Source organism: Poecilia reticulata, chromosome 15, assembly GCF_904066995.2.
Source record: "Poecilia reticulata chromosome 15, P_reticulata-male-v2, whole genome shotgun sequence".
Classification (NCBI taxonomy): domain Eukaryota; kingdom Metazoa; phylum Chordata; class Actinopteri; order Cyprinodontiformes; family Poeciliidae; genus Poecilia; species Poecilia reticulata.
The window spans coordinates 9254895-9280680 of record NC_088844.1 but is presented as its reverse complement, the minus strand read 5'-3'; the positions used below and the strand labels follow the sequence as shown (position 1 = coordinate 9280680).

General features: G+C 41.9%; 2 protein-coding genes across 2 annotated transcripts; one reads left to right on the top strand and one right to left on the bottom strand.

The window, feature by feature from the left end:
• Nucleotides 1-3404: 3404 nt before the first annotated feature.
• On the bottom strand, nucleotides 3405-12118 carry LOC103476426 (arylsulfatase I). The gene is made up of 3 exons (XM_008428777.2): nucleotides 7613-12118; nucleotides 6633-6965; nucleotides 3405-5667 (listed from the first exon to the last, which is right to left on the bottom strand). Exons 1-3 carry the CDS (start codon nucleotides 7906-7908, stop codon nucleotides 4584-4586), a joined length of 1713 nt encoding a protein of 570 aa, XP_008426999.1. The 5' UTR covers nucleotides 7909-12118; the 3' UTR covers nucleotides 3405-4583.
• A 3701-nt stretch (nucleotides 12119-15819) lies between these two features.
• On the top strand, nucleotides 15820-24886 carry synpo2la (synaptopodin 2-like a). The gene is made up of 4 exons (XM_008428778.3): nucleotides 15820-16190; nucleotides 18635-18786; nucleotides 19220-19938; nucleotides 20986-24886. The coding sequence occupies exons 1-4, from the start codon at nucleotides 16089-16091 to the stop codon at nucleotides 23577-23579; spliced, it is 3567 nt and encodes a 1188-aa protein (XP_008427000.1). The 5' UTR covers nucleotides 15820-16088; the 3' UTR covers nucleotides 23580-24886.
• The last annotated feature ends 900 nt before the right edge of the window (nucleotides 24887-25786 follow it).

The following is a 25786-nucleotide window of genomic DNA, read 5'->3' as shown; positions in this document are numbered from 1 at the left end:
CATTGAATGATAGCCCCGGCAGAAAAGCAGCCACTTTCAGCGAGCTTACCTTACACTGATAACAGCTTTCATCAGATGGGAATGTGTTTTAGAGGCATTTAGAGACAAAAAGTTTTTCAGATCAGATCCGAAGTTAGCCTCACATTCCACTGATAATTAACAGTCGACTTGACAGCTTCCTCCTACGTACTAGATAGCTGTCTGTTTGCGCGTGCGCGCGTGTGTGTATGTGTGCGCGTGCGTGTGTGTGTGTGTGTGTGGAGCACCTCCTACATAATATATATCCCCTGACGGTTCTTTATTTCTGGGGGCCATCAGGGTTTATGGGAATCAGATGTGTGGGCAACTACTGATTGTCTTCAGCAGCATCCCACAAGCACAGGAATCATTAAAAAGTCTCGTCTTTTTGATTCTAACACCCATTGTTTTGTTTTTTTCAGTGCTATATTTGCTATAAGCTGATATAAGAGATGAGTTCCGCAGTTTGATATGTTTGAGTGTTTATCAAGAAGCTGACATTTCTGGATTTAGCCATTTGAGGAAGAGCTGAACAGATCAAGCTTACAGAAGAAAAAGTGAAGGTCTGAACTGACAGGTTTTGAGTTACCTGATCAGCTCGATCTCGTCGCCACATGGACCATCCAGAATTTCCTGTGGTTAAAAAGCACAATAATTGCAGCAGGAACTGCTTTGTTAGCGAAGTTTACTTTCCTGATGACATCGGAGTCAAACAGGGAGCTCCATCTGGTGTTTTTGTTTCTAAATTCTTGCTCTGGCTTGGATTTGAAAGCTTTCAGTTTCAAGTTTGCACTTATCTGTATAATTTTATCACTCCCCGAAGAATGAAGCAGTTATTATATATGTGCAGTTACTGACAAAACATACTGTAAGAGTTACATGCATCCGATTTACAGTTTGCATTGATGTTTGGGGGATGAGCAATACTTTTACACAGAAATGATGTAGCATCTTTTAACGGTTAAATATGCTGTGTAGTGTACAGTAGCTAAACTCCAACCAATCTCGAGTAAAATGCATTAACTCTAAAAACATTTTGAAAATTTGGATATTTTTTTTTTAAGATAATGTGATTCAATTTATTCATTTTAATTACTAGCTTTTCAGTTTTATGTTAACTTACACAGGCACTATATGTTAATTTTTATAATTTACTAACAAAATTTAATTACAAAACATCCACACAATTAAGATTCATAAACCGCAGGGTAAAAGCAGGCACCGTTAAAAAAGTCACTGTAGAATATACAGTAACTTAAATTTTTTTACAGTAGCCATACTGTAATTTTATTACATCCATCCATCCATCCATTTTCTTGCACCCTTTTTCCCTCAGTGGGGTCGGGAGGGGTGCTGGTGCCCATCTCCAGCCAACGTTTCGGGCGAGAGGCGGGGTACACCCTGGACAGGTCGCCAGTCTGTCGCAGGGCTAATTTTATTACAGTTTTATTGTAATTTCAACGCAATTTTACTGTAATAAATGAGGCTGTCGGCTGCACAGTGGCGCAGTTGGTAGAGCTGATGCCTTGCAGCAAGAAGGTTCTGGGTTCGATTCCCAGCCCCTGTCTTTCTGCATGGAGTTTGCATGTTCTCCCTGTGCATGCATGGGTTTTCTCCGGGTACTCCGGTTTCCTCCCACGGTCCAAAAACATGACTGTCAGGTTAATTGGCCTCTCCAAATTGCCCCTAGGTGTGAGTGTGTGGGTGCATGGTTGTTTGTCCTGTGTGTCTGTGTTGCCCTGAACTGTGTGTCAAGTTGCCCCAGACTGGCGACCTGTCCAGGGTGTATCCCGCCTCTTGCCCGGAACGTTAGCTGGAGATGGGCACCAGCAACCCTCCCGACCCCACTGAGGGACAAGGGTGCAAGAAAATGGATGGATGGATGGAAATGAGGCTGTCAAAAACACTTCATTCAATGTTCACTAAACTATTTTTAAAAACTGAAGTCTGGCGTACGAAGTCATTTTTAAATTTAGCAGAAAATGACAACTTAAATAAAATATTCAGCACTCCTTTTTTTCTGTTATAGCCTGTGTGTGATACATGCACTGAGAGAATTTCACTGAACAAGACTTTAATCTGATCACAAGCACGTTTGCAAGCACTCAAAGACACAGTCGCCCCCCGCAGCCTCCCTGCATCCTCTGAGGACGCCTTTCCTTCCTCCTCCACTCTTCAAATTTAACTGCACAGCACAGATCTCCCAGCAAAACACCACTTCAGTTTGATCTTCCAAATGAGCACCAACAAGTGAGTGGGAGGCACATGAGGGAAAAAAAAAATAACGAAGAGGGTAGCTCGCAGAGGGACTGAGCGAAGAGCTGAGGGACACGGGGAGAAAAAGGAGGGAGGAGAGGAAAGCGTGGCAGCTGGCCGTGTCGAGGGGCGAAACGGCGTTGAAGGACAGTTGAATATTCATCGTGAAGAGAAACCTGCAGCCCTGTCGCTGGAGCGTGTGGGATTGCTGTCAGAAGCGTCGTAAAATCAGTCCGAGATATACACACACACACACACACACACACGCACACACACACACACACACACACACACACACACACACACACACACACACACACACGCACACGCACACGCACACACGTTTGAATGGCTATCTTTGAGGGTACTTTCCATTGACTTCCATTTATTTCTACCTTATCCTAACCCTATCCATTACCTATCTAACCCTAACCAAAACTCAATTCACAACTTAGTCCTGAATCTAGCCCATGACCCAAAAGCAGCGTTTCCCCTTTTGGGGCCCAGGCTTCGGTCCCCACAAGGAGCAGTGGGTCTCCACAACATGGTATGTGTCAGGAAATTGGTAATTTATTACACAAGGTATTACAAACAGATGCACACACATACATAACAAAAAAAGATTGTGTCAAACAGTGAGCTGAAACAAACTAACCATTTTGGAGTGTTTTGTTGGGGTGGATGGGGCAAAAGACCAACAGCACCATCTGTGATCTGATCCCATCACTTTGCATTACAGAGGAAGCCTCACCAACAGGCCAAACATCACAGCGGATCAGACAGCGCTGGTAGAAGCTGCTGCTTCCCCTGACCGCTGTCCTGGGGACGGATGTTCACACTGATAACAACTCAACTGCATGAGCAGATATCCTCTCTTGTGTGGTGAGGTGGAGGTAACGGAGGTTTTTACAGAAAATATAGCTTTATATTACAAAAGAAAAGCTTGTACGGCTGTCCGCTGGGTTTTCTATGATCAGATTTTGATGAACTTCACAGTAGTCTTTTAATTCTGGGAATGAATTATTTTTTTTTGTATAATTTTCAATATAAGTCTGCCAATTATTATTTGCAGGGGTGCAAATAATTTTGGGTTTAAATCTGATATCGAATCATTTAAATCCAAGTAGGCTCATGTGGTAGAATGGAATATCAAAGTGTTCATCGTGGCAAACTCTGAAACTGCTTTTTTATTTATTTCTGTATTTAAACTAGTTATCTCTGTGCTTTTTATTACACATGAGTTTATAGAAGCATGTAAACATTCACAGAAGTCTGGCTGTATCATCTGCTGAACCTTTAGGGCCACCACAAAGAGACATGTAGAGGTCAGAGGTCTTTGAAGGCCAAAAGAGAGAACTGCAATCAGACTTGTATGTGTCTGTGTGTGTCCCTCCCCCCAGCCCCACAAGAATAAGAGCACAAAATGACATTTGACAGCAGCCCCACGGTGGGTATCTTCATGTCAGCCTGAAAAAAATCCTCTCGGATGATTAGGAGGTCACATCAGGCCTCACTTCCACATGCGACCACTCCTGTTCTATCTGCACAAATCAAACCGTTTCTTAATGTAGGAAATAAATGCGCAGTGACAAACACAACGCTGGCCGCTCGGTCCAGCAAAGGTCCGCGGTCCCTGCGCTGCAGTTTGGCTGCAGGACAGGGAATGAGTCATCGTCTTCAGCCAGACACACAGTCATCTCTGCTTGTCGGTCTTTTTATCTGACAATCTTCAGGATTTGGTTTTGGGTTTTTGTCTATCTGATTTGTGCTATTTTTAAATTATTTATTTATTTATTTTACTGCTCAACAAGACTCAGTATTTCTTTCTTCACTGTTAACGTTCTATTGGATTCGAATTTCTGATTCTGGGCTTTATTTTCCTTTCCAGCGTCCCTGAGACGACTTCTAAACATGTTAGCTGTTTAATTTTTCAAATAAATTGGTAACACTTGTTATACATATATGATGATTATTTACAGGAACTACAAAATATATAAACTCTGTCCAGATAAAGTATTTGCCCCTGTGGAACTTGTTCCCTCTGTGTCACATTGCAACCAGGACTTTGAATTTATGTTATTAGGATTTCATGTGACACAAAATAGTTTATATTTGTGAATTAAAACATGGTTTTCAAAATTTTTTTACAAATTCATTTTAACAATTTGTACTCAAAATAAAATTCAGAGGAACTAGTAGCATTCAGTAGTACTAGAGTCCAACTGAGCGCTCAGAGGTTTGTAAATGAACAAACATCAACTTGAAATAAACAAAATCCTTTTGGTATGGACTGTGTGTACATTTATCAACTAGAAAAGGGTTTTTCTTTCCAGACGTGACTCCACTTTTTTAAATAGGGCTTTTAATTTGCACAATTTGCAGTGCCTAACCTTTGGAATCTTCCCCTTTTTGCCATCTTTGCCTTTCTCGTTTCTCCCCCACCCCTCCAGGCCCAGCCATGGGCTCCATACTCCCCCATGTAGTTCGGGGTCAGCCATAGGATCATCGGGTGGGTTCCTCGCCATCACAGCAGTGTGGTTGTACTCCGCCAGTCTAGCCAGCAGATGTTTCACCACCGCTGGACGAACCTCGGCGAGGTCGAATCTCTCGTACGGGTCCGCGCTGACGTTGAACAGCCACACCGACTTCCCCAGCCTATTGCGCCGCTTCTCAAGCTTCTGCCACCGTTCCGGGCCAACTGGAAGAGCCTGCGGTGGTATCCAGTCTCCATCACCCACATTTCCTGTCAGTAGCTTCCAGTCACCCACCCTGAGCGCGGCTCTCACTGCTGTGTCCCAGATCCCAAAGCCATTGAGTTCCAGCGCCTTGTCGTAGGGCTCCCCGGGTTTCCTGGACACAGGGTCAATGTTTAAAAGGATTTCCGTGCGGGGGCAAGGCAAACCCTCACTGATGCTAGCCCAGACATTATGGCCGTCCAGGTTTTGGTGGGATTGCAGGGTCCCTGCAAGCCCGAGTAATGTGGGATACCAGTCAGAAACATGGATCAGGGCTCTGCTTACAATCCCCTTCCTCTTCAAAAGGGGACTATGGACAAACCCCACCGCCCGGATGCCTCCTTCCCAGTAGGTCCCCTTCCCTCCTCTCAGTGGCCAGTTGCTCCCGCCTGAGAGCGGCTGTCCTCCGTTATCGGACGAGTAGATCAAGACGGAGTTTTGATAGAGGCCGCTAGTCCTCAGCTCTTTAACAAGCTCCGCAATCCCCTCGTCCAAGCAGCTAAGCATGGCTGCGTAGTGACGCCTTTGACGATTGCTCTGCGTGTCATAGTGGTGCAGGAAAAGATCCGGTGCCTGCAGAGGAGTGTGTGCAGCCTGCAGGGACAGGTAGAGGAAGAGTGGCCTTTGGGAGTTGTGGCTCTGCAAAATCTTCTTGACTCTGGATTGAAAAGCAGAACTTTGTAAGATGCAAAGATGCAACACCTTTCAAAGTAACTTTCTTTTGTTTACATTTTGTCATGTCTCAAAAACAAGCTTCAGTTTGTTTGTTCAGTGTGACGTGCTGGACGGACTATGTTTTTCGCCAGGCCTGGGAACACCTTGGAAGTCTGGGTCTCCCTGCTTAGGCTCTCTCCCCATGGATGGGTGGATAGAGTTTATTTTTATTAAAATAAACTCTATTCATCCATAAGTGGAATTAACTTAAGGTATTCATTTGTATATGCTCCATATATTCTTGCTATTCCTAACTAAAATCTTGCAGTGTTAGTTTTCTTCAGAAATGGAAGGAGTTTGGGACATACAGCAGAGAAGTAACCTAGACTCCATTGGTAGCTCTAGAGGAGTTGCAGAGACCTGCTGCTCAGGTGGGGAAAAACATAGACAGAACAACTAATCGTTGATTACTCAAAAAGACATGGCCATCATAAAGACCCGAAAGTCGTAAGAGGTTCTATTGGTGAGCCAGACTGCATGAAAACTATATTAGCACTGCATCTTCACCGGAACATACTATCCCCACCTTGAAACATGGTAGTAGCAGTATCATGCTGTGGTGAACTTCAAGAAGATGAAATGGGTTGCTGTGAACCCTTAGCACAACGTTTAGAAACAATGAAACATTTTTGTTCCACTTAGCAATTTTTCACTACTTTTTCACACAAAATGTCAACATCATTTTGTCACTTTCCTAAACTAATGGCCGCCTCTTCCTTATTTAGATATTTTAGGGAACAAAAAAGAATCACTTTTTTTGACTTTTGGCTATTATTTTAGGAAGGTGATGATTTGTGGTTGTAACAGTAATAAGTTAAAAAAGTAAAGGTTTAAGAGGCATCAGTGCTTTTGCATGACATTGTGTTATGCTTTGCTCCCTCTTTATGGATAATTTTGTTTATTCCTCGCCTTTCAATGTAGAGCAGCGTAGAGTAGTTGCCTCTCATCTCCCAGGCGGGTCTGTTCCCATCGTGCAAATCAAATCCACAAGCCTCAGCCCCATCGCAGCTCTGGTAGGAGAAGTGATCCCCGCTGCCCGTCAGGGTTCCCAGGAAGCTCTGAAATCCGCGCCGTGTGGGCAGGCAGTCTGGCCTGGAGAACCCCAGGTGCCATTTCCCAACCATGTGCGTGGCGTATCCAGCCTCAGCCAGGCGCTCGGGCAGAGTGGGGACGTCTGGGGGCAAACAGAGCGGCTGACGCGGTCGGATGATCGAATGCTGTAGTCCAGTGTGAATTTGGTAACTGCAGTCACAAAAACACTACATTAGACTGTTTGAAACCAAGATACAACTGATTTTAAGGTGATTTCTGATTATATATCTCACTCACTCTAAAAATGTGCTGTTTGTTTTTGTCCTTTGAACTAAAGGTGCAGGTATTGGGTCTCTTTTTCTGTTTACGCATAAAACATTCACAAATACAGAGATGTTTGCCAATGTGTGATGTGTTTCAACGTACACAAAGATAAAAATTACTTTCACCAATTTTATAATCAAGCCATTAAAATTGAGCAAAACTGACTTTATTCTCTTACAGCAGATATAAAGTAGACAAATAAAATGCAGTAATAGATGAAATAGTACTAATTAGTACCAGTCAAACTAGTACTTTTTCATCAGTGTTAAGGATTTTCTGACTCTAAACAAGCTCCTATATTTTGCAGAAACATAATTGTAAGTTAGTTTAGTCTTATTTCAAGTGTACTGAGATATTTGCACTAGAAACAAGACCAAAAATACTCTGCAAGTAAGATTTTGTGCTTTTGCAGAGTAGGAAAAACACTTAAAAGGCACTTCTGTCGTTTTCCTGTTATGAATGTAATATATGCTGACAAAAAGCCTTCTGGTGCCAAGTTAAAAGTCATCAAATGATAACAAGTAGGAGCCTACCGTCCTGTCATGAGCTGACTGCGAGAAGGAGAGCAGATAGGCTGGACGTAATAGTTTTCCAGCTTGACGCCCTCTGCTGCCAGCTGGTCCAGCGCAGGAGTGTGGATGTCTGAGCCATGATAGCCAACGTCTCCGTAGCCCTGGTCGTCCACCATGATGAAGATCAGGTGAGGCGTCTTCGACTGTCCAACGCCTTCTGTGTTCACGTTGCCATCATGCTCACACAAGCAGCCGAGACCACTCAGTAAGATTACGCTTGTCCAACAGAGAAGCACGGAGCAGAATGCGTTCGCCATGCTCTCAAATAGTCTGATATCCTCTCAGTCTTTTATGTTATTCAGCAAAGATAACTCCTGTTGTTAAATACATTTTAAGTGATCTGTATATCCCGAAAGTTCATCCAGTGTACTTCTTTGTGAATTCAGGATGAGCCAGAGGGGCTTTTATGGAGGCTACTGCAGTGGGTGGAGGAAAACTGCCTTTGTGAGCTGAGAAGCTGGCAGAGGTCAATGTTTGGGAAAGGAAGGCTTATTTTTTTTCATCAACTCGTGACATTCTTGTGGAGGGCTCAGGTGCTTCATAAGGTGGCTTGAATAAGTCTGGAAAGTAAAATTTTTGCTATTTAAATCTACGTTACAGTAGGCTGTAAACTGTGTGTAGATGTTCTGGCATTGAAAATAAAAATCCTTTTATATCTGCAACAGTACGACAAACTGATAATAATCGAGAAAAAATGCTTCAGATAAAATGGCGTTTGAAAAACATAAGTTAAGTCATCACCTTTCACCCCCTGTTACATTACTTCTTGCAATTACTCATACCCCATAACAATTAAAGTACATGTTCTAAAAAAAAAAGCTGGTAAAGAGTCAGTCCAACTTTGAAGAGCAATCTCGATAGAAAAAAAAAGAAGTACGGTGCTGGAGGTTTATGGTCGTTTCAGCTGTTTGCTCAGTTTCTGTTGCACTCGGAAAATGTCAGTTTGCAACGACGTAGGAGGTCAAGTTGAGGTCAGGTAGACCAAAAAATATTTCTAGGCTACTTGTAGGACTGCCAGGCAGGCAAGTCAAAATTCATATTTGACTGCCAAAGATCCACAAGAGGTCGAGTTGTTCTGAGGAGCAGAAAAACATCTACAAATCGTATCATAGTCTGAATACAGCTAAGAGGAATCTGCTCTGCACCATCAAAATTCAGCTTTAAAATTTTACATTTAGTGGAGTTGAACAATAATAATAATAATAAAAAAACAAAGAAGACATTTTAGACATGAAGGGGTGATATGAATAGCTACTATCTTCCTGACAGTAGTTTTTTGCTGTCTTCATTTAGCATTAATCCAGATTAGTAGATCCAGTAGCTGAAGCTAACAGCTAGCCTTAGAAGAACCAAGATCAAAGTGGGCATCTAAGTCTTAAAACAACTCCTGTCTCAAAATGTCTCGTAAAAGCAAATGTTGTTTTATTGACCTTTATACTATTTACACAGAGGTCACTAATGATTTACACAGGAAAAAAGGCTAGAGGTGGTGCCCTGCCAATGAGCTTCATGTGTGAAACACAGCATTGTGATGATTAATGTCTTCCACAAAATTACTGCACATTGCGAATACAAATATGTTTCACTTTCAGTTGTCTTAACATTACTAAGATCTGCTGAAATGGGGTATACTGCTCTGAGGATTCATTCTCTTTTCTACAGGAAGTTGAATTATTACTTACCTTTTCATTAGTTTTGCTGACTGGAAACACTACATATTACATCAGGAACATAGTTAATGGCACGCTGCCTTCTGCCTCCATTTCCTGCATGAATTATTATTGGTGTAAATAACCTCTAAATGCAAGTAGGATTAATGGTTCAAATGAATGCTCACATGAATATATGTCTAAGTCCTCTTTGGCCATTAGTTTCAGCTTCCAGAACAAATGAATCTGGATTTATCAAAATAAGTATATCAATAGAGTTAGAGACTATGGATGAGAAAAGTCCTTTAAACAAAATCTTCTTTAAAAATCCCAAAACTATCCCATGAAGTTATTTTTTGAAATAAGGTTGATGTTTCCACATTCACCACAAACCTGCATCAGCAATGTCACCATTTTTGTAAACAGTGAAGAGAAGATATATCAACCTTTTTTTTTTCCAACAAATTGTTACCATAGCAGCTAACAATTTTAGCTGCTAACAATTTTGACCAGGTCTTTCTTCCACTGGTATTCAGGGCTGCCATTCTCACTAACGAGACACATTTAACATCCCCACTTTAACTTCCCGCACTGCATGTTTCAAGTTATTGCCCACATCCATAATGAAAATCAAATAATCTGTCTTTTTTTTTTTTTTTTACCTCCTGGCTTTGTTCTGCAAAATTAATAGAGTTACCTGATCAGAACTGCCACCCACGCTGTATGGGTCACTGAAACCTATCAGGGGAACATCAGGCATTGTGATGAGAATATGTATCGACCACTGGGCTCTTAGCCCTCACTTCACCACCATCTCCTTCCTATTACGCTCGGAGGAAATCAATGCCTCGGACGCGAGTCCATTTCCTTCGCCGGAGAAGCAAACTCGTGTTGCCTAACCCTGTGGGAAATTTCACAGGCCTTTTCTCCCCAAAGTGAGAGCGGAAGATCGGGAAAGGTGACGATACGTAAGACCGGGAGATGGTGGGAAATGAGAGAAAACAGGGCATTAAAGGCACGACAAAAACAAGATGAACGTTGGAAAAATTAGGGATCTGAAAAGCTTTACTGTTCATGACAAGGGAGTGCAATGTAAAAACAAACAAAAAAAGAAATAAGCACCCAACACCTATCCTTGCTGTATGGGTTTTGGGGTTTAGCCATCAGTGCACCTAAGGGAAATGCAGGGAGACGTGAGCCACCAGGAGAGTGCAGGATTGGGGAGTGTTAAAAATGGAAAGTGACAAAAGTCTTCTTGAGGCATTGTACTTTTTTCAACAACTGCCTGAGCTGAGAAGGTAAAAAATATATATATACATGGTCTCTGTGTTTTCTGTTCTGTGGAGCTGAGTTTTTAAAGCTCATGGTGATGAACGATTGTGACAGAAATAAAGCATTTCTCTTTTCTACTTTTAAAGCACCTTTCACATCAAAAAAAAAAAAAAAGAACAATGGCAGACTTGTAAAAGTTTTCGTTCTTCTGGATCGCAGCACAGAGGAGGCCTTCGTTTTATGAATTCAAGACCAACAGCAGTGTGAGTCGGCAGGCTTGTGTTTGTTTGTGTGTTTCGGCAAAGCCAGCACGGCTGAGTGGAAGGGTGTGATTTATTCATGACAACGAATGAAGGAGTCACTCAGAGGCTGCAGTAAAGGTGAGCGAGGACGTCTGTGCCTTTTTCAGACTGGACTGAAGCTTTCTTTTTTCTTTTTTTTTTTTAAGCCACATTCCAACATGAGAGGTATTTCTGGAGTTTTTGTGAATCCTACATTCACTGTAAGCTGATCCCTTAGTGGTCAGTAAACACAGCAAAAGCAATATCATCTTATTGATATTCACAGATTACATTGCCTTTCAGAGGTATTTATATCCGTTGAATTTTTTTCATTGATCTCTTTAAAAACCACAAACTTGATGGTTTTATTTTTTCAGCAAATAAAAATCTACGGAGTGGTATCCGTTTGTTTAAAGTCACCTCTAACATGTCTTTATTTCTTTTTTTCCTCCTTCTTACCCACAGCATGATGGCGCCACCACCATGTTTCACAATGGCAGTGGGGTGTTCAGAATGATGTGCAGCTTTATTTGTGGAGTGGACAATGAGTGTTAGCTTCTCCCACCTGAGTTGTGGGTGTGTGTGCAGCTCCTCCAGAGTTACTTCTCGGTTGTTTCTCTGATTAATCTTCTCCCTTCCTGCCCGGCCAGTTTAGTTTTTGTTTCTCTTCTGATGCTCTCCAACAAACCTCAAAGAGCATCTGAAACCTCTGATATAACTGTCAGCAGGTTTAATTCTGCTTGAAATGAAATTTTACTTAAATTTCTGTCCCCGTCATTTTTATACGTTGTGTAATCTTAAGACCTGCGGATGGCCAAGGTCAAATTTGTCTCCTCTTAGGCGGACAGTAGAGTCTGACGCATCACACAGACACCCATCAGACTTGAAGGTGACGCTGACAGAGACCGTAGCCCGGCTTCTCCTCAAATACTTGAGGATCATCTTCCAGCCAGCAGAAACTCTATCCACTCCCTATTCTCCTCGCCTCACTCTGTGATGGATTGACAGAGATGAGGCCGAGTGGGTGAGGGGACCGCTCACGCCGTAGAGCCCACTGCTAAACTTTGAAGAAACTTTTTCTCCCACTTTGTCACAGCGGCTTCACGGTCAGGTTATTTCATCTTATCAGACGTCTCCCGTCAGCAGCATCATGCTGGCTTAGATGCAATGAAAACAACGTCATGAATCACAAGTGCTTGTGTGTGTGCGTGTTTTTTTTTTGTGTTTTTTTTTTTTAACCGAGCCACAGATAGTGGAGAGAGACACCAAGGGGATTTAAAAAGTACTGCAAGCACTTTTGTTAACAAAAAACCAAAACATTTGGTTTTTGTTAATTGAAACCGAAACATCTGTTTTTTCTTAAATTTACAGAATTTTAACAAAACCATGAAAAAACCTTTTTGTTTTACAGTATAGCATGATGTTTATAAGTCCAATATTCTCTGTCTTGTTAAAGAAAACACACTTGCATGCTATTAGTTCAATTGGTGACTACACACTAAAGAATGCTGGGTTAAAAAGAACCCAAAAACCCAGAGCTTGTGGCAAATTTGGACCAACCCAACGCTGGGTTGTTTTCACTCAAATCGGTTGGTTTGACCCAGAATATTGGGTTATAGAAACTACCCAGAGATTGGGTTGCTTAAAGTTAAAATGACCCCAAAATGTGTTGAAACTCAAAACCCATGACAAGGGTTATTATACCACAATATTTAGGTTTTGAAAAAAGTATTTTTTCCCTCCTTTCCTTCTTGTGAAGTCTCTAATAGGCCAACTCATCAGCCTATATAAATGATTAATACACTAAATCAGTTGTCTACTTTTAAATAATCTTATTTAAAAGTAGAAATACCTTTTTCACTCATTTCATCAGATTTGTTTCACTAACAACATGAGGCATCTCTGGAGTGCTTGCAACCGTTCCTCACGCCCCTCATACTGACAATTTTTTTTGTTTGTTTGTTTGATGCTTCCAGTTTACCTCCCTGTCATGTTTTGAACTCATGACCCTGGTTTGTGCCCAGATTGACCTGCACCCCTCCCAGGACTCCCGCTGCCCGGGGAGAGAAGTGTTCACGTAGCATCTGCTGCTTGAGACAGACACTGAGCCAGGTGGCCGCCGAAAACCTGCGTATGCTGCCACCGCCGGTGAGTCAGGCGGACATGCCTGCACACTCATCTGAGCTCACACACGAAAACAACAATTGGGACCATCTGTCTGAGAAATATGTTGCACAAGAGATTGCTCTAAATAAGCCCAAATTGGTCAAAGGCGAAACCAGGCTCACGGTTTTTCTGCAGTGTGTCATAATCTTTGGGCGTTTGCATGTTGGTTCTCAGTTTAGGTCTTCTTTTTTATTTTTTTTACTGGTGTCTCTCAGTAGTGGTTAATTTATTTGTGTTGAATTTCTTAGTAGTTGTCCTTTTCTGTGTGTTATTGTTTGGACTCCTATACAGGTATCAATCCTTAGTTTTTGTTTAGTTTGATCTTCCGTTTCCTCTGTTTCAGTTTCTTCTGTGTCCATTATTTCACCTTTTGTCAGTACCAAGCTTAGCGTCTTCCGCAGCTGTTCTTTATTCATTGATTGAGCTGACCTTGTCCCACAATCACCTCTCCACAAGCTATAGGCTTTTTGGTGTACTGCTGGATTCTTCCATTACTTCCTTCCCTCTTGTTCTGTAGGTTTATTCAGTTTCGTCACTAAATTCAGTACCTATCATGCGTCTGCCTTCGTCCTGCTCCCATTCGGGTTGAAACATGACATCAAGGTGGCTGTGCGGCTCCTGAAATGAGTATTTCAACCTCCTATTTGAGGTTTTATGACTAATAAGCTGTTGAAGTCAGCGTAGGCAGTCGGATGTATTTACTAATGATCTGTGGCTGTGACAGGAAACCTCTCATGTAGCTCCACAGTATCATCTTTGCTGTCATAATCACACCAGCAAAAACCTTTTGGGACATTTAAGATTCAGTAAATTAATAACTCACTTAAGGAGAAAGAAAAGCTACACGATGCTGTGGGAAGCTTATTTGGATTTCATGTATGCTAATGAAAACTTGAAACTGAATGGTACTGTTAGTTTTTTTTTATGAGCTGAACTTCCTAAATGTGGATAAAGCAAAGATCTACACTGCAGTTTTTAGGTGTAAGCATGGGACTTTTGTGAAAAACAAGCAGCAGACGTATTTTTCTCCTAGACACAGTGTGTGTGTGAATTTTAGTGTGTTTTCATGCAGGAGGTGTTAGCAGACTTTTAGAGGACCCAAATTGGTATTTTAGACCTATGGCTTTAAGCTTGACTAGATTCAAGTACATAAAAGTAGTAACTAAAAACTGAAGCATCAACCCTAAAAACTAATAGATTATACTAAAAGATTTTTTATAGCCTGAATTGATATGTTATGGAAATACAGTGAAGATCATAAGCTGCAGCTACATTTTGTTACATTTCTACACCTTCCCTCAGATTATCCCACAGGTATGAAAAAGCTTTCCACAGCCTCCAACAAGTTTTCTTCTAGAATTGCCTTTCATTTGAAATGTAATAGAAGATGCAGACGGAATGCTGAAAGTGCCGTATGATAAATAATGATATTATTCAGAAGTAAGCAGAGGAACATGAGCTGACAAGTAGTTATTCTACTCTTGACCAGTAGGGGGAGTAGGAGGACGAAGTTTTTTGGGGGGTTTTTTCCAACTTAATTCTGAATATCGTAGCGCTTTATGGTGAATTCATACAAAAAAAATTTCTTGTCATGCAGTCTTCTTATGTGTGGTTGAACGTTTTTCTGAAAACAAAAAGCAAACAGACTATGACAAGCGGACTGTCATGTTTTAGAGTGCATGTGACCCGGGGCTGATCTTGGTTACCGTCCTGAGGTCTGGAGACAGGTGCAGAGCACTGCTGCCAAACGGAGCAGCTATCAGTATATGCCTCATTGGTAATAGCAGTGTAACCTTCACGAACAAATTTATTCTAATGCCAAGTCCTCCAAGAAAAAGTCAGCACACTTAGATTTGTTTAAGTTTTCTCCATTTTAATTTTCATTAATCAATTACTTTACTTTTTTTTTTTTAGCTTGAATTTTAGGATGAAGATCGGAAGAGAATAAATTGAAATATAACTTTGGAGTAAAGTCGAAAACATTTACTGTTCTTGTAAATTCATTGTAATCTAACGGCATGTTTTCATAAATTATGCTTACACAAAGAGAGTAGTGCAAAAGCCAAAACACACTTTCACACAAGTTCAGCATTAACATGGTCAAAATCTGATAATCTTGGGTTTTATTGTGCTGATTTGTTGCAGTAAAGATGTACAAAAAAAACTTTTTTTACACAAGGCACCACTCTGATATTTGAAACACACAAGAAAACACCTGTAGAAACTGATAGTCTCCAAGGAGAGCGACATGCAGTGAAAGGGCCCAGAAACACAATCAGTCTGCAATTTCTCAACATCACTCATTTCTATCAGCACCCTTTGGCATCATTTCAAAAACTATTTGAACGTAATTGTCCGGGATTAGTGTGCCCTTTCGCCGCGAGCCTCAGACGTGAGATTTGAGAGACTAGCCGAGGGCACACTGAAGGATCCGTCATGGCCTCAATGTCAGAAATGCAGCACCATTAGGATGGTTTCAATGCTAACTTTACCTTGGTCTGCAGAGAAGATGGTGGAGCAGAAGAGGTGTCAGGGTCCTATTTTTGGAGGGGCTATCATCAACCCAGAGGCAGGGGTCTGAGTGACAGGACAAGTGTTGGGCTGGACCGTCCCCTCGTTCGGTTGGGGCAGACATTCTTCAGGGTAAGCAGCGTCAGGACACCCCCTCCCTGCAAACACACCCATCCACACACACACACACACACACACACACACACACACACACACACAAACGCACACACACACACATCATGTATCTCTTTTCCTCTCCTCCCCCCTCTACTGAAGCTAAGATGGAGGCAGCACTCTGCATATGGGTGGATGGCACAGGAGGGGGTGTGTGTGTGCGTGTGTGTGCAGGTGTGAGTACTGGCCGTGGAGCTCAGACGGCAGACGGTCCGCCAGAAGAACAGCAGGTCAGAGCTCTACGAGGGGGCCCTGACTGCTAACCATGGAGCCACAGCACTGAGGGGCCGCCCTCAGATGAAATATAAAAGCCAAACAATATCGGATAAATAAACAAGAAAAGAAAAAACTTTAAAAAAAGAAAGAAAGAAAGAAAACAGAACAATGGTTGCAGAAGAAGTGATCATCACTCTGTCCGGTGGGGCGCCATGGGGCTTTCGTCTGCAGGGAGGCATGGAGCATCAGAAACCGCTCCAAGTGGCAAAGGTAAGCAGGTGACCCAGAAAGGGGAAGCTAAATCTGTTACATTTTGCTTTGCTGGGAAAAAAAAAAAAGTTTAAAATTATATCTTGGAGTGTGAATGAAGTCATGCTGCAGCAGTAGCTGAGATATATCTGGCACTGATTTAAAGAGCTGTGAACAAAGCCGAAGTGGAACATTGGCTGCTGTGCAGGTTGGTGCTGGGCCTAAACATGAGTCATGATTTGGTTTAAGAAGAGGCTTCATGCAGCGGCGGATTGATGATTGATTAGGCAGAGTCTAATCTTGCACTACAGTGTTAGAATATTTCACCAATGTACATTCGTTAAACAGCTTAAGCAGATTATGCAAAGTTAAAATTTAGAGCCTTAGAACCGGCTTTCTATTTATTTGCATGTAATGTTGCACTAGAGATTTTTAACATGAGGTCAAAACTGTAAATGCAACACCACATATCTGAGCACGAGTCACATTTTAGTTGGGAGGTTGTCTCAGTGTTATTTGGAAAATATTAAGTGAAATTTGTTTGATAAATGTGAGAAAATAACATGGATGAGGAACAAAAAGAATGCTGGTCTTTATTTAAAATGTGATTTTCTGGACTACACAAAGCAATACATCCATTTTTCTGGAATTTAAAAAACTTCACAAGAAAAGTTTTTTTTATTTTTTATCTTGGTATACTCGAATCGATCTGAGGTAAGTCTTATTCTAATTTCTTCGAAGTTCCTCCTCTCTAAAAATTCAGAAATCAAGGAGTGGGTTAGATAAACTTTCATTAGAAAGTCACTGGATGAATCTAAAAACACATAGAAACCGTCCTCATTCATGAATGAAAATCGATTCTGATTCATCATTTAACATTAATCAGATATGCTTGTCATAGTCATTTTATGAGTGATAGCACATCTGTAACATGTGTAATAAATAAAAATCCATAAAACTTTTACTTTTGGGTTTAAAATTAAAAACTTGATGATTATTATTATTGGTCTGACTCAAATAGTGCTTTTTTTTTTTTTTTTTTTTTTGCTTTTTATATCCTTTTGGCAGGTAATCCTAAAGTGTAAGATATATAGATATCCAGGCATTCTCCTCAGTGAAGATGTTAAAACATTGCTTCCATTAACCCATCCAAAAACTCCTTTCCATTACACTGGAAATATTCTCAATTTGCCTTTCCAAGCATATTTTATGAGGCGTTACATAAAATTATTGGCTAATATTGCAGACGGATGACCTTTATGGTAGTGGACAGCTGATCTGACTGACCATCCAATACCGCCTACTCCTTCCCCCCTGAGGCACAATCGTCGCTTGTCAGGTCTTGTACTATATGGTTTCAAACAGGTGGAGCAGCCTGGGGTTTCAGTATGTCAGAGTTGGGTCTGTGATTGTGAGCCTGCATGCAGGTAATTGTGTGCGTATTTATAAGACCGAGTGTATTTCTGTGTCGTTTCATGTGGTGCATGCAAGGAGGCATGCAGGGATATTATGAGTGTTATGATTTGCAACCACAAGGTGACTGACTGAACAAATAACTTGACATCCTAGGCCACAAGTCGGCACAGATCACTTTGAAAGGCTTAGCTAAATGGGGAGGTGGGATTTCATTACAGGCAAACCAGAATAGCTGAAAAAAACTAATTAGGGAAACCAAGGCCTTAGACCGCATTTAAATACAAGATACTTAGTGAAATAAGCGCTAAATTACCTTTCAAAAGTTGTCAAAATTTAAAAAAAAAAATCTACAAAGAAACATGTTAGTTTTCTGTGGGCTAAACGTTGTGGTCTTCGTAGATGTCAGGCACAAATAGCAAAAGAACCCCATGAAGATGGGCCTCTGGCTGGCATTTCCCTGTCAAAGTGTGTGTGAGTGCTGCCACTCGAGTTATAATTTGTGGCATTTGTCCACAGCAAGACCAGGCTGTCATGCCAGAATCTGTTTCCTGTCAGTCACTGTCAAAAACCAAGTCAGGACAAGAAGCACAGCTCAGGTCAACCTTTTATTTCCAATCTCAGCTGTGAAAACCTCAAGATCCCAGGGAAATAATAACCTTTTCAATAAACTGCCCTGACAAAAGACAGAAACATTGTCAAGTGACAGAAACATTGGTCCTTCAAACCACATCCTTACACCTTAGAATTGTCCAAGAGTGATTTTTAAGTAAAACTGAAAATATACTGGGAAGTCCATTCGCATCTGCACATTACAAACGATTAATCATTTGACTAGCATAATGAGAAGATTTGTTTTGGACAAATAAAAAAGTGTGCCTATTTTCTTCCGGTTTGTATTCAGATGTTGTATGTAGACTCCAGATTGGCCTAAGGATGGGATGTCAGATACTTGAACGTGTTTTAAGAGCATTGCCCCAGGCTTATCAAGCCACATTTGCTTGTAATCAATCAAAATTCAAGATCTGTATAACATCTTTTCTCCTTTACAGGTGCGTAAACGCAGCAAGGCCTGCCGGGCTGGGCTGCGGGAGGCGGATGAGCTGATATCTATCAACGAACAACCATGTGGATCTCTTTCCCATGCCCAGGCCATGAACCTCATCGACAGCTCCCCGGGGATACTAAACATCCTAGTCAGAAGGTAATGGTGTACCAACACTCTAAATGATGGGTGACTATGGGCATCTTTTTAATGTTGCTTGCAACTTGTCTCTATTTAGCCCAGAAAAATGTGTATTGAAAACGAGACTTGCTTTAGCCAGTATGTACTGTCCTGATTTAACCTAAATAAGAATACATTTGATCGACTACAACCACTTTTTACATAGTTTACATTTAGATGTCAGTGAACATTTTTGTGATGATGTCTGTCACTTTGAACCTGCTTTGGGGAGAAACGTTATAAGACTACTGCCATGGAGTTCACAACCTGTAAAGAAAAAAAGCCATATATCTCTGAAAAACATCTGCAAAAAACACTAACGCATTCAAATATTACTGTTACCTGTACTGAGATTTTAAAAAGTGAGCCTCCATTACCAGACTACTGGGTTAACAACTTTAATTGTTCACAGGGCGCCTGCTGCTTTTCAATCCGTTGTCCTTGTCACCCGTGCCCCATCTCCACGGATAGACAAAGAGTACCGTGCTGCTCTAAAAGCCATGTCACCAACCCAACCCCACCACGCACCTGTCCGAGAGGTCCACCGGAGTCGTTCCTCCTTGACCAGTGGATTAACTTCCCCACCTGGCAGCGAAGCTTATTACGGGGAGACGGATAGCGACGCAGATGTGGCGGGTTACGAGAGGCAACGGCGACAGAAACGCAGAAGCCCCAGCAACTCCAACTCCGGGAAACCATCGGGAAGGACATCTCCCGAAGAAGGGGAGACGTCGGAGATGAGCGGCTACGACAGTGCTCCAGATGCCCAGGCTTTCCCTCGTTCACTGGAAGGACGTGGAGGAAATGGAGATGAAGGAGGCAACCTACCTGGGGTCACAAGGAAAGAGGTTGTTTACAAACCGCCAGGTCCGGGGATGTGGTCCTCTCAGACGTCCACTGAAACTTCCTCGATCATCTCCTCAGCAGACGACCAGGGGCCACGGAATGGAGGACAGGAGGAAGACAGTGGTTTTCTAGAGCCGGCCAATGTGCCACTGGTGTCCCCCGAGAGGGCAAAGGAGGCTCTGATGTTGGGTTCTCGCAGCCAGCTTGTGCCCATGGTGGGTCCTGTGAATAAACCCATTGATGAGGAACTTATGACAACCTACATGGAAAAGGCTAAGCTAGCTAGTAAGTAAAGCTGAGGAGGGCCACTGGTGTAGACTTGCACTCCAAGCTAGATCAAGAATCATTTTCCTGTCTTACATCATATACTATCAGCACATTTTATTTTATTTTATTTTTTACCTCCACTCTTTAAATTTTACCTGATAATCTCCAAGTAATGAAATGATTCCACCTTCCTCTATGGTGGAACAGAGTAATAAAAGTTAGTCTAACCTGTTAAACAAAATATAGACGCTATAGTTTACTATATTTATCTCAAGCTATGTCTGTAAAAAACCCCAGCAATCAATCTGTGAGCAGTGAAAAGCCTCTGCAGCTGCTTTCAGGAGTCAAGTGGCAATGCGAAGAGCCATATTTTTCCTACTCTTAGGGTTAAGATTTCTAAAATGGAGCCAAAAATATGAAAGAAGTGGTGACACAAATAACAATTTCTCCAACTTTGTTGCAAATGTCAACATTTCAGTCGGCGACAGAGCATAATAAAACACAGCTGGAGAAAATCTGCTCAAATTGACCAATCCGTAGAAATAAGCCATAAACAACTTAGCTGCTCAATCAGCTGTTCTTAAGAACTTAAATAAATTTACTCTGAGAAATCCCTTATGTCACCACAAGGTTCATAATGTCCTACCTTAGCCAAGACAAATTAAGAATACTATTCAGATGACAATTACTTCTAAGGAAGCAGAATAAAGTTGCTAGTGATTGTTATTATTACAGTGCCAAGTTCAATCATATGTGGTACTTATCCTTTAACGTTCACATCACCGCAATTCATGTTTTTCCTACATAGATGTCAGAGTATATGAGTCTAATAATGTGCAAATTTATCCTTCCCCAGCTAAATTGGGGAGTTTAAGACCTGCCTGGAATTTTTTCTGGAAGTGCTTCCATGGCAAGTCCAGAGATAGATACCTGATAAATACATTTTGGTCAGGACAGTTTTAGATACTTACGTCAGAGTCAGCTATGGGTTTAAAGGTTAAATCTTTCTGAGACTCATTACACTTAATCTGATGTTCTTAATATTTATACTTTTATACTCTGCAGAATTGAATCGAGGGGACACACTTCAGGACAAGCAAGTGAAAGAAGCCAAGAGCAAGTGTCGGACAATTGCATCTTTGCTGACAGATGCGCCGAACCCTCACTCCAAAGGAGTGTTGATGTTCAAGAAAAGAAGACAGCGCTCAAAAAAATACACCCTGACAAGCTTTGGGAGTGTAGATGAGGACAGGTTTCAGGACTCACAAGAGGATGACGGGGTGTTTCCTGGCAGCGAATCTGAGTTTGACGAGGAGGGCTTCTCTGGAGCTCCAGACCCAACTTGGGATAGCGACTACCTGGATAAGCTGGAAAAGAGGGCGACGGCAGGCACAGAAGGTCGAGAGGTTGGAGCAGAAAACGCTTTGAATCCTGGTTTGAGTGACACTGTAGGAAAGGGTGCACAGTTGTTTGAGCAGCAAAGAAAAAGAGTGGATGAACTTGCAAAGAAAGGAGAAGCAGCACATTCTCATGCACCCCTTGAATCTCAAGTACAGGAGCATTGTCAGATGCATCCGTTGCATCTTGAAATTCCTGCACAAGTGCAATCGACACAAGGACCTCAACAGTCACCATCTGGTCCTACACCTGCACAGGCAGTTCAGACTCAAATTGTTAATTCCCCCCATCTTGTACCTCAAGGGAACTTACCTAACTCTACAGTGAATGCAGTTAGCATGGTGATGGCACCTCCTCCTGCAGCACCCAAGCCAGCCACAGCCTCGGTTACGGTTCTGAGCAGTTCTGCACCCCCTCCTGAAACCCCATTGCCTGAACTGCCTGCAAGCAATGTTCTAAACAGAACAGCACGTCCTTTTACCCCCGGCTTCATCAGCATTCGAGCCGCAACTGCTCCTGTAACGTTTCGACCAGCTGTCTCAAAGAAGACACAGCGGCCTGCCTCAGCAGCTGTTGTGACACCACCATTTTCCACTGCTTCTGACGTAGCCAATAACACGACACCCGTAACATCACAGCAACCCCCTGGTCCTCCACCGGTGGTTCCCCCGCCATACTCCTTTCCTAAAGCTTCCCTACCCCTGACACCAGAAGCTCCTGTTACTATTCACACTCCTGCTCTTTCGGCCCCTTTTGAAACAATGCAGTCATCACCAGGATTAAGTGGTTTTCATCATTCTCCATTTTCAACTATGACCCCAGTGTCTGTGCCTTCAGTACCTAGATCCCCACAAACAGCATCAGTTCCTGTTCCTCCTTTGTCCCCAATTAATGGCTCAGTTGATCCAATTGCCTCAGTGCCTCCACTCCAAGTGCCAGTGGCTCAGCCCCCAGCTCCACAAGTTTCCATACCATCAGTTACTCAAGAATATGCGATCACAAAGCCCGAAGCTGTTGTCTCAACCTCTGTTCCTGGCCCGACAGGTCGTACAGGAATTTTACTTGAAGCAAGACGGCGTAGTGGCAAACCTAAACCTATGTTTAATGTGCCAGAAGTGGTAAAGAAATCCCCAAATCCTGACTTACTATCATTGGTTCAGAACCTAGATGAAAGGTCCACCAGACACAAGTATGGCCAAACAACTGCTGACGACGTCTATGAAGAGGAGGAAAGCGGTGAGGCTGGCACAGGAAGGGTGCCACCGCCAGTTGCACCAAAACCTCGGGTCATTCATGAGACCCCACAGATTCTTCAAGCTGGGGGCAAAGGGGCTCAATTGTTTGCTAAAAGACAGAGCCGCATGGGTATGTATGTAGTCGACACGCCACCCGAGACCCCTTTCCAGCAGGATGTGGCCATGCAAAATACATTTCAACAGTTTGACTCCTCTGTCAATTCTTCCCATCCCTCTCAGTGGAAATACTCTCCGAACGTTCGTGCACCTCCGCCTATTGGATACAACCCGCTGTTAGCCCCTTCTCTTCCCACAGGCCCTCAGAAAGATGCAGGCAACCCAGACAACAAGGCAAGAGGAAGCTCCCAAAAGGAAGGCATCAAGGCCGTGGATTTCATGAAGAGGCAACCTTATCAGCTCAACTCTGCCATGTTCCAGTATGGAGGCAGTGTCACCAATCTGTCAGCCATGCCTTCATACCAGGCCCAGCAGAACAACTACACAACAACAATGGTGGGAAGCTCACTGACCTCACCTCGACAAATACCGCTCAAAACAGCCCGCGTCTATGAAATCAAGCGTTTCTCTACCCCAACACCTATGTCAGCTCAAACTATCACACCTAAAGTCATTGCTCCTCGCTCAGCTACTACTCTTGGAGAACGTTTGACTCGTTCAGGCATGACATCTCCACCTCCTGTTGCCTTTGCTCCAGCTCCACCCCAGTCAGTCGGTACTTCGAAACCAATTTTTTCTTCCTCCCAACCGACACGGCTACCCAACCTGCCAAAGTTCTCAGCCACCCCTATTCCATACTCCATACCTCCTTCGGGCCCCACACCTTACACTCCAGCCTCATACTCCAGTGGGCTGCAGACAGCCAAGCAGTTTCAAAGTGCTCCAGAACTTAGCATTCTTGCATCTTTGCCCCCGCTGAAAAACAACCCGGTTCAGGCCCCCAAACCACATTTTGTTGCCACTAGGGGCGGTGCGCAGCCCCATGTCTGGAGACCAGGAGCATTTTAAAAAGGTGACGCACCTGTGGGGTTAGTAATTATCAACATGAAACCTATCAGTATCGACTGTTATAATTGCTTCTTTGTTTAGTCAAAGCACCTTTTTCCCTTTTAAATAACGAAAGGGAAGTTTTTGCTGGCTGCATAAACAAAGATAAGGATTTTTAGGATACTAATTTGGAATTATTTTAACATTTTACAATATGTTGAAATATCAAGGTATTAAAAATGTATGTCCTATCCGGTAAAGAACAAAACGTTAGGCAATGTTTTACCAAAAGAAATTATTTCATTATGAAGTTCAAAAAACTTCAAATTAACAAATACAATTTGACTTATACATTTGCTTTTGACATATACCTTGATGCTAATGGGGTAAAGTAGTACCCTGGACCTAGTTTTGATTAGGCATTTGCAGGTTTATGCCATTCATTTAGAAGGAATATAAACCCTAACGCTCACTTTAGCCTGGTAGGAATTATTTCTCATTTGCACAGGTCACATTATGTGAGCACAGTTAGAGCAATACTTATCACTTGGCTAATTTTAGATGCCATTCAGGTACCAACACACTCTCATTTTGCAATGTGGTTGTTTGCAGATAGATGTACATTGTTAAATTGTATTAAACAAATTCTAAATATAAAGGATGTGTATTTTACTTTATTTTTATTCTTAGAGGAATTAATGGAAAGTCGATGCTGTTCAATTTTGTGAAAGGGCTTATGGAATGAGAGCAGCTGTGACGAGAGGGCGATAACATGTAATGGAGTCTTAGGTAGATCGTTGTCCATTTGTCTGAAATGGACATGGTCACATCTTTTAAAATGAAGGTTTCTGATTCATTACATGCAGATTAAAATCTCACAGACTGTAGATGTGAATAGGATGGCCAGGGAAGTATGATCAGGTAAATTTATGGTGGAGCTTAAAGAACTGACGGATGGAAGACGGAGGCTTTATTGGTATCTTTTTTCCCCCCACAATAGTTGTGATAAAAAGCTGAAATGTAATAGAAATGTACCTTGAAACAGGTGTTTTGATGGAAGCAAGTAAGGCATATTGTTTCTTTTTTTTAATTTTTTTATTTTTTTTACCTATGTTAAATATAATTTCTGATGAATGTTTGTATTTATGATACAACGGCTAAAGACACTAAAATGTTGCAAATAACTATATGTTGAGGTGTAAAATATGTTATTCAAGAAGCTGGATAGTTAGATTAGGTGTGAAACTGTTTATTTTTTGCTGAGTTAGAGTTTATACTGAGTAAGAAAAGGCAAATATTTTGGAGAAATAAAGTTAGATTTGAAAGAACTTTGGTTGTCTGAAATGTCTGATTTCACACCACTATCTGTTGTTCTGTATATGAACGTACATTCAGCTTGCTTTTGGTCCCTAAACATAAATTTTACTGTACTGTATCAACACAGTTCTTAACATGAATTTAAAAAAAAAATGCTACAGAAGAATTAGAGAAAAAAATAAAAACAACACATATGAAATTAAAGTGAGTGCTCAGACATAAAATTACAAATACAACTAATGACTTTGAGACATGTACTTAACAGTTTAACAGTGACTGAAAAGGAAAGAAATGCCATAACAGGTTTTAAAAGGTGATGTATATCCATGCAGTATTTGAACACGATATGCAATCTATTCATAAAAATATGAACTGTACTCTCTCTATCCTTAAAGGAGCAAAGGATTAGTGTCCATTTGGAGATATTGGGAGAAAGTTAAATGTGGTGGTGTGTCCTGGTCAGATCAGCCTTCAGTCCCAGAATGGGGATCTGGAAGCCAACATAGCCGCTTTAAAATGATGCAGGTTTATGAACTTCTGGGGGTCGGTGATCGGGGAGGTATTCAAACACCTATAAAACATCCAAACAGTCACATAAATAAATGCAAACTCCCATCAGAAACGTCTCAGTCATGCAGAAGTTTTGAAATCTGAAGCTCCTCGACGGTAAGGGACAAGAACTGCACATCCATACCGCCCTCTGCAGGAAATAATGCGGAACAACAACTGACCTCAACCATAAAGCAATCCGGCTTTAATACTCACAGTTGGCTCATAAAATGTAATATCAAAATGTTATTGGAGCACCTTTTATCGTTTGCCAGCATAATTTTCACAAGTCTTTTCAACAAGTCGTAACATTTATTACAGCACGGAGTTGCATTAATTCTTAATGCGATAACAGGAGAGCT

Coding starts and splice junctions, on each gene's coding strand:
- LOC103476426 (XM_008428777.2), bottom strand. CDS start 7,908: ATGGCGAACGCATTCTGCTCCGTGCTTCTCTGTTGGACAAGCGTAATC. Junction 6,966..7,612: donor AGTCAGCTCATGACAGGACG/GTAGGCTCCTAC, acceptor TTGTGACTGCAG/TTACCAAATTCACACTGGAC. Junction 5,668..6,632: donor ACGCTGCTCTACATTGAAAG/GCGAGGAATAAA, acceptor TTTTCAATCCAG/AGTCAAGAAGATTTTGCAGA.
- synpo2la (XM_008428778.3), top strand. CDS start 16,089: ATGGTTGCAGAAGAAGTGATCATCACTCTGTCCGGTGGGGCGCCATGG. Junction 16,191..18,634: donor AACCGCTCCAAGTGGCAAAG/GTAAGCAGGTGA, acceptor TCTCCTTTACAG/GTGCGTAAACGCAGCAAGGC. Junction 18,787..19,219: donor CTAAACATCCTAGTCAGAAG/GTAATGGTGTAC, acceptor AATTGTTCACAG/GGCGCCTGCTGCTTTTCAAT.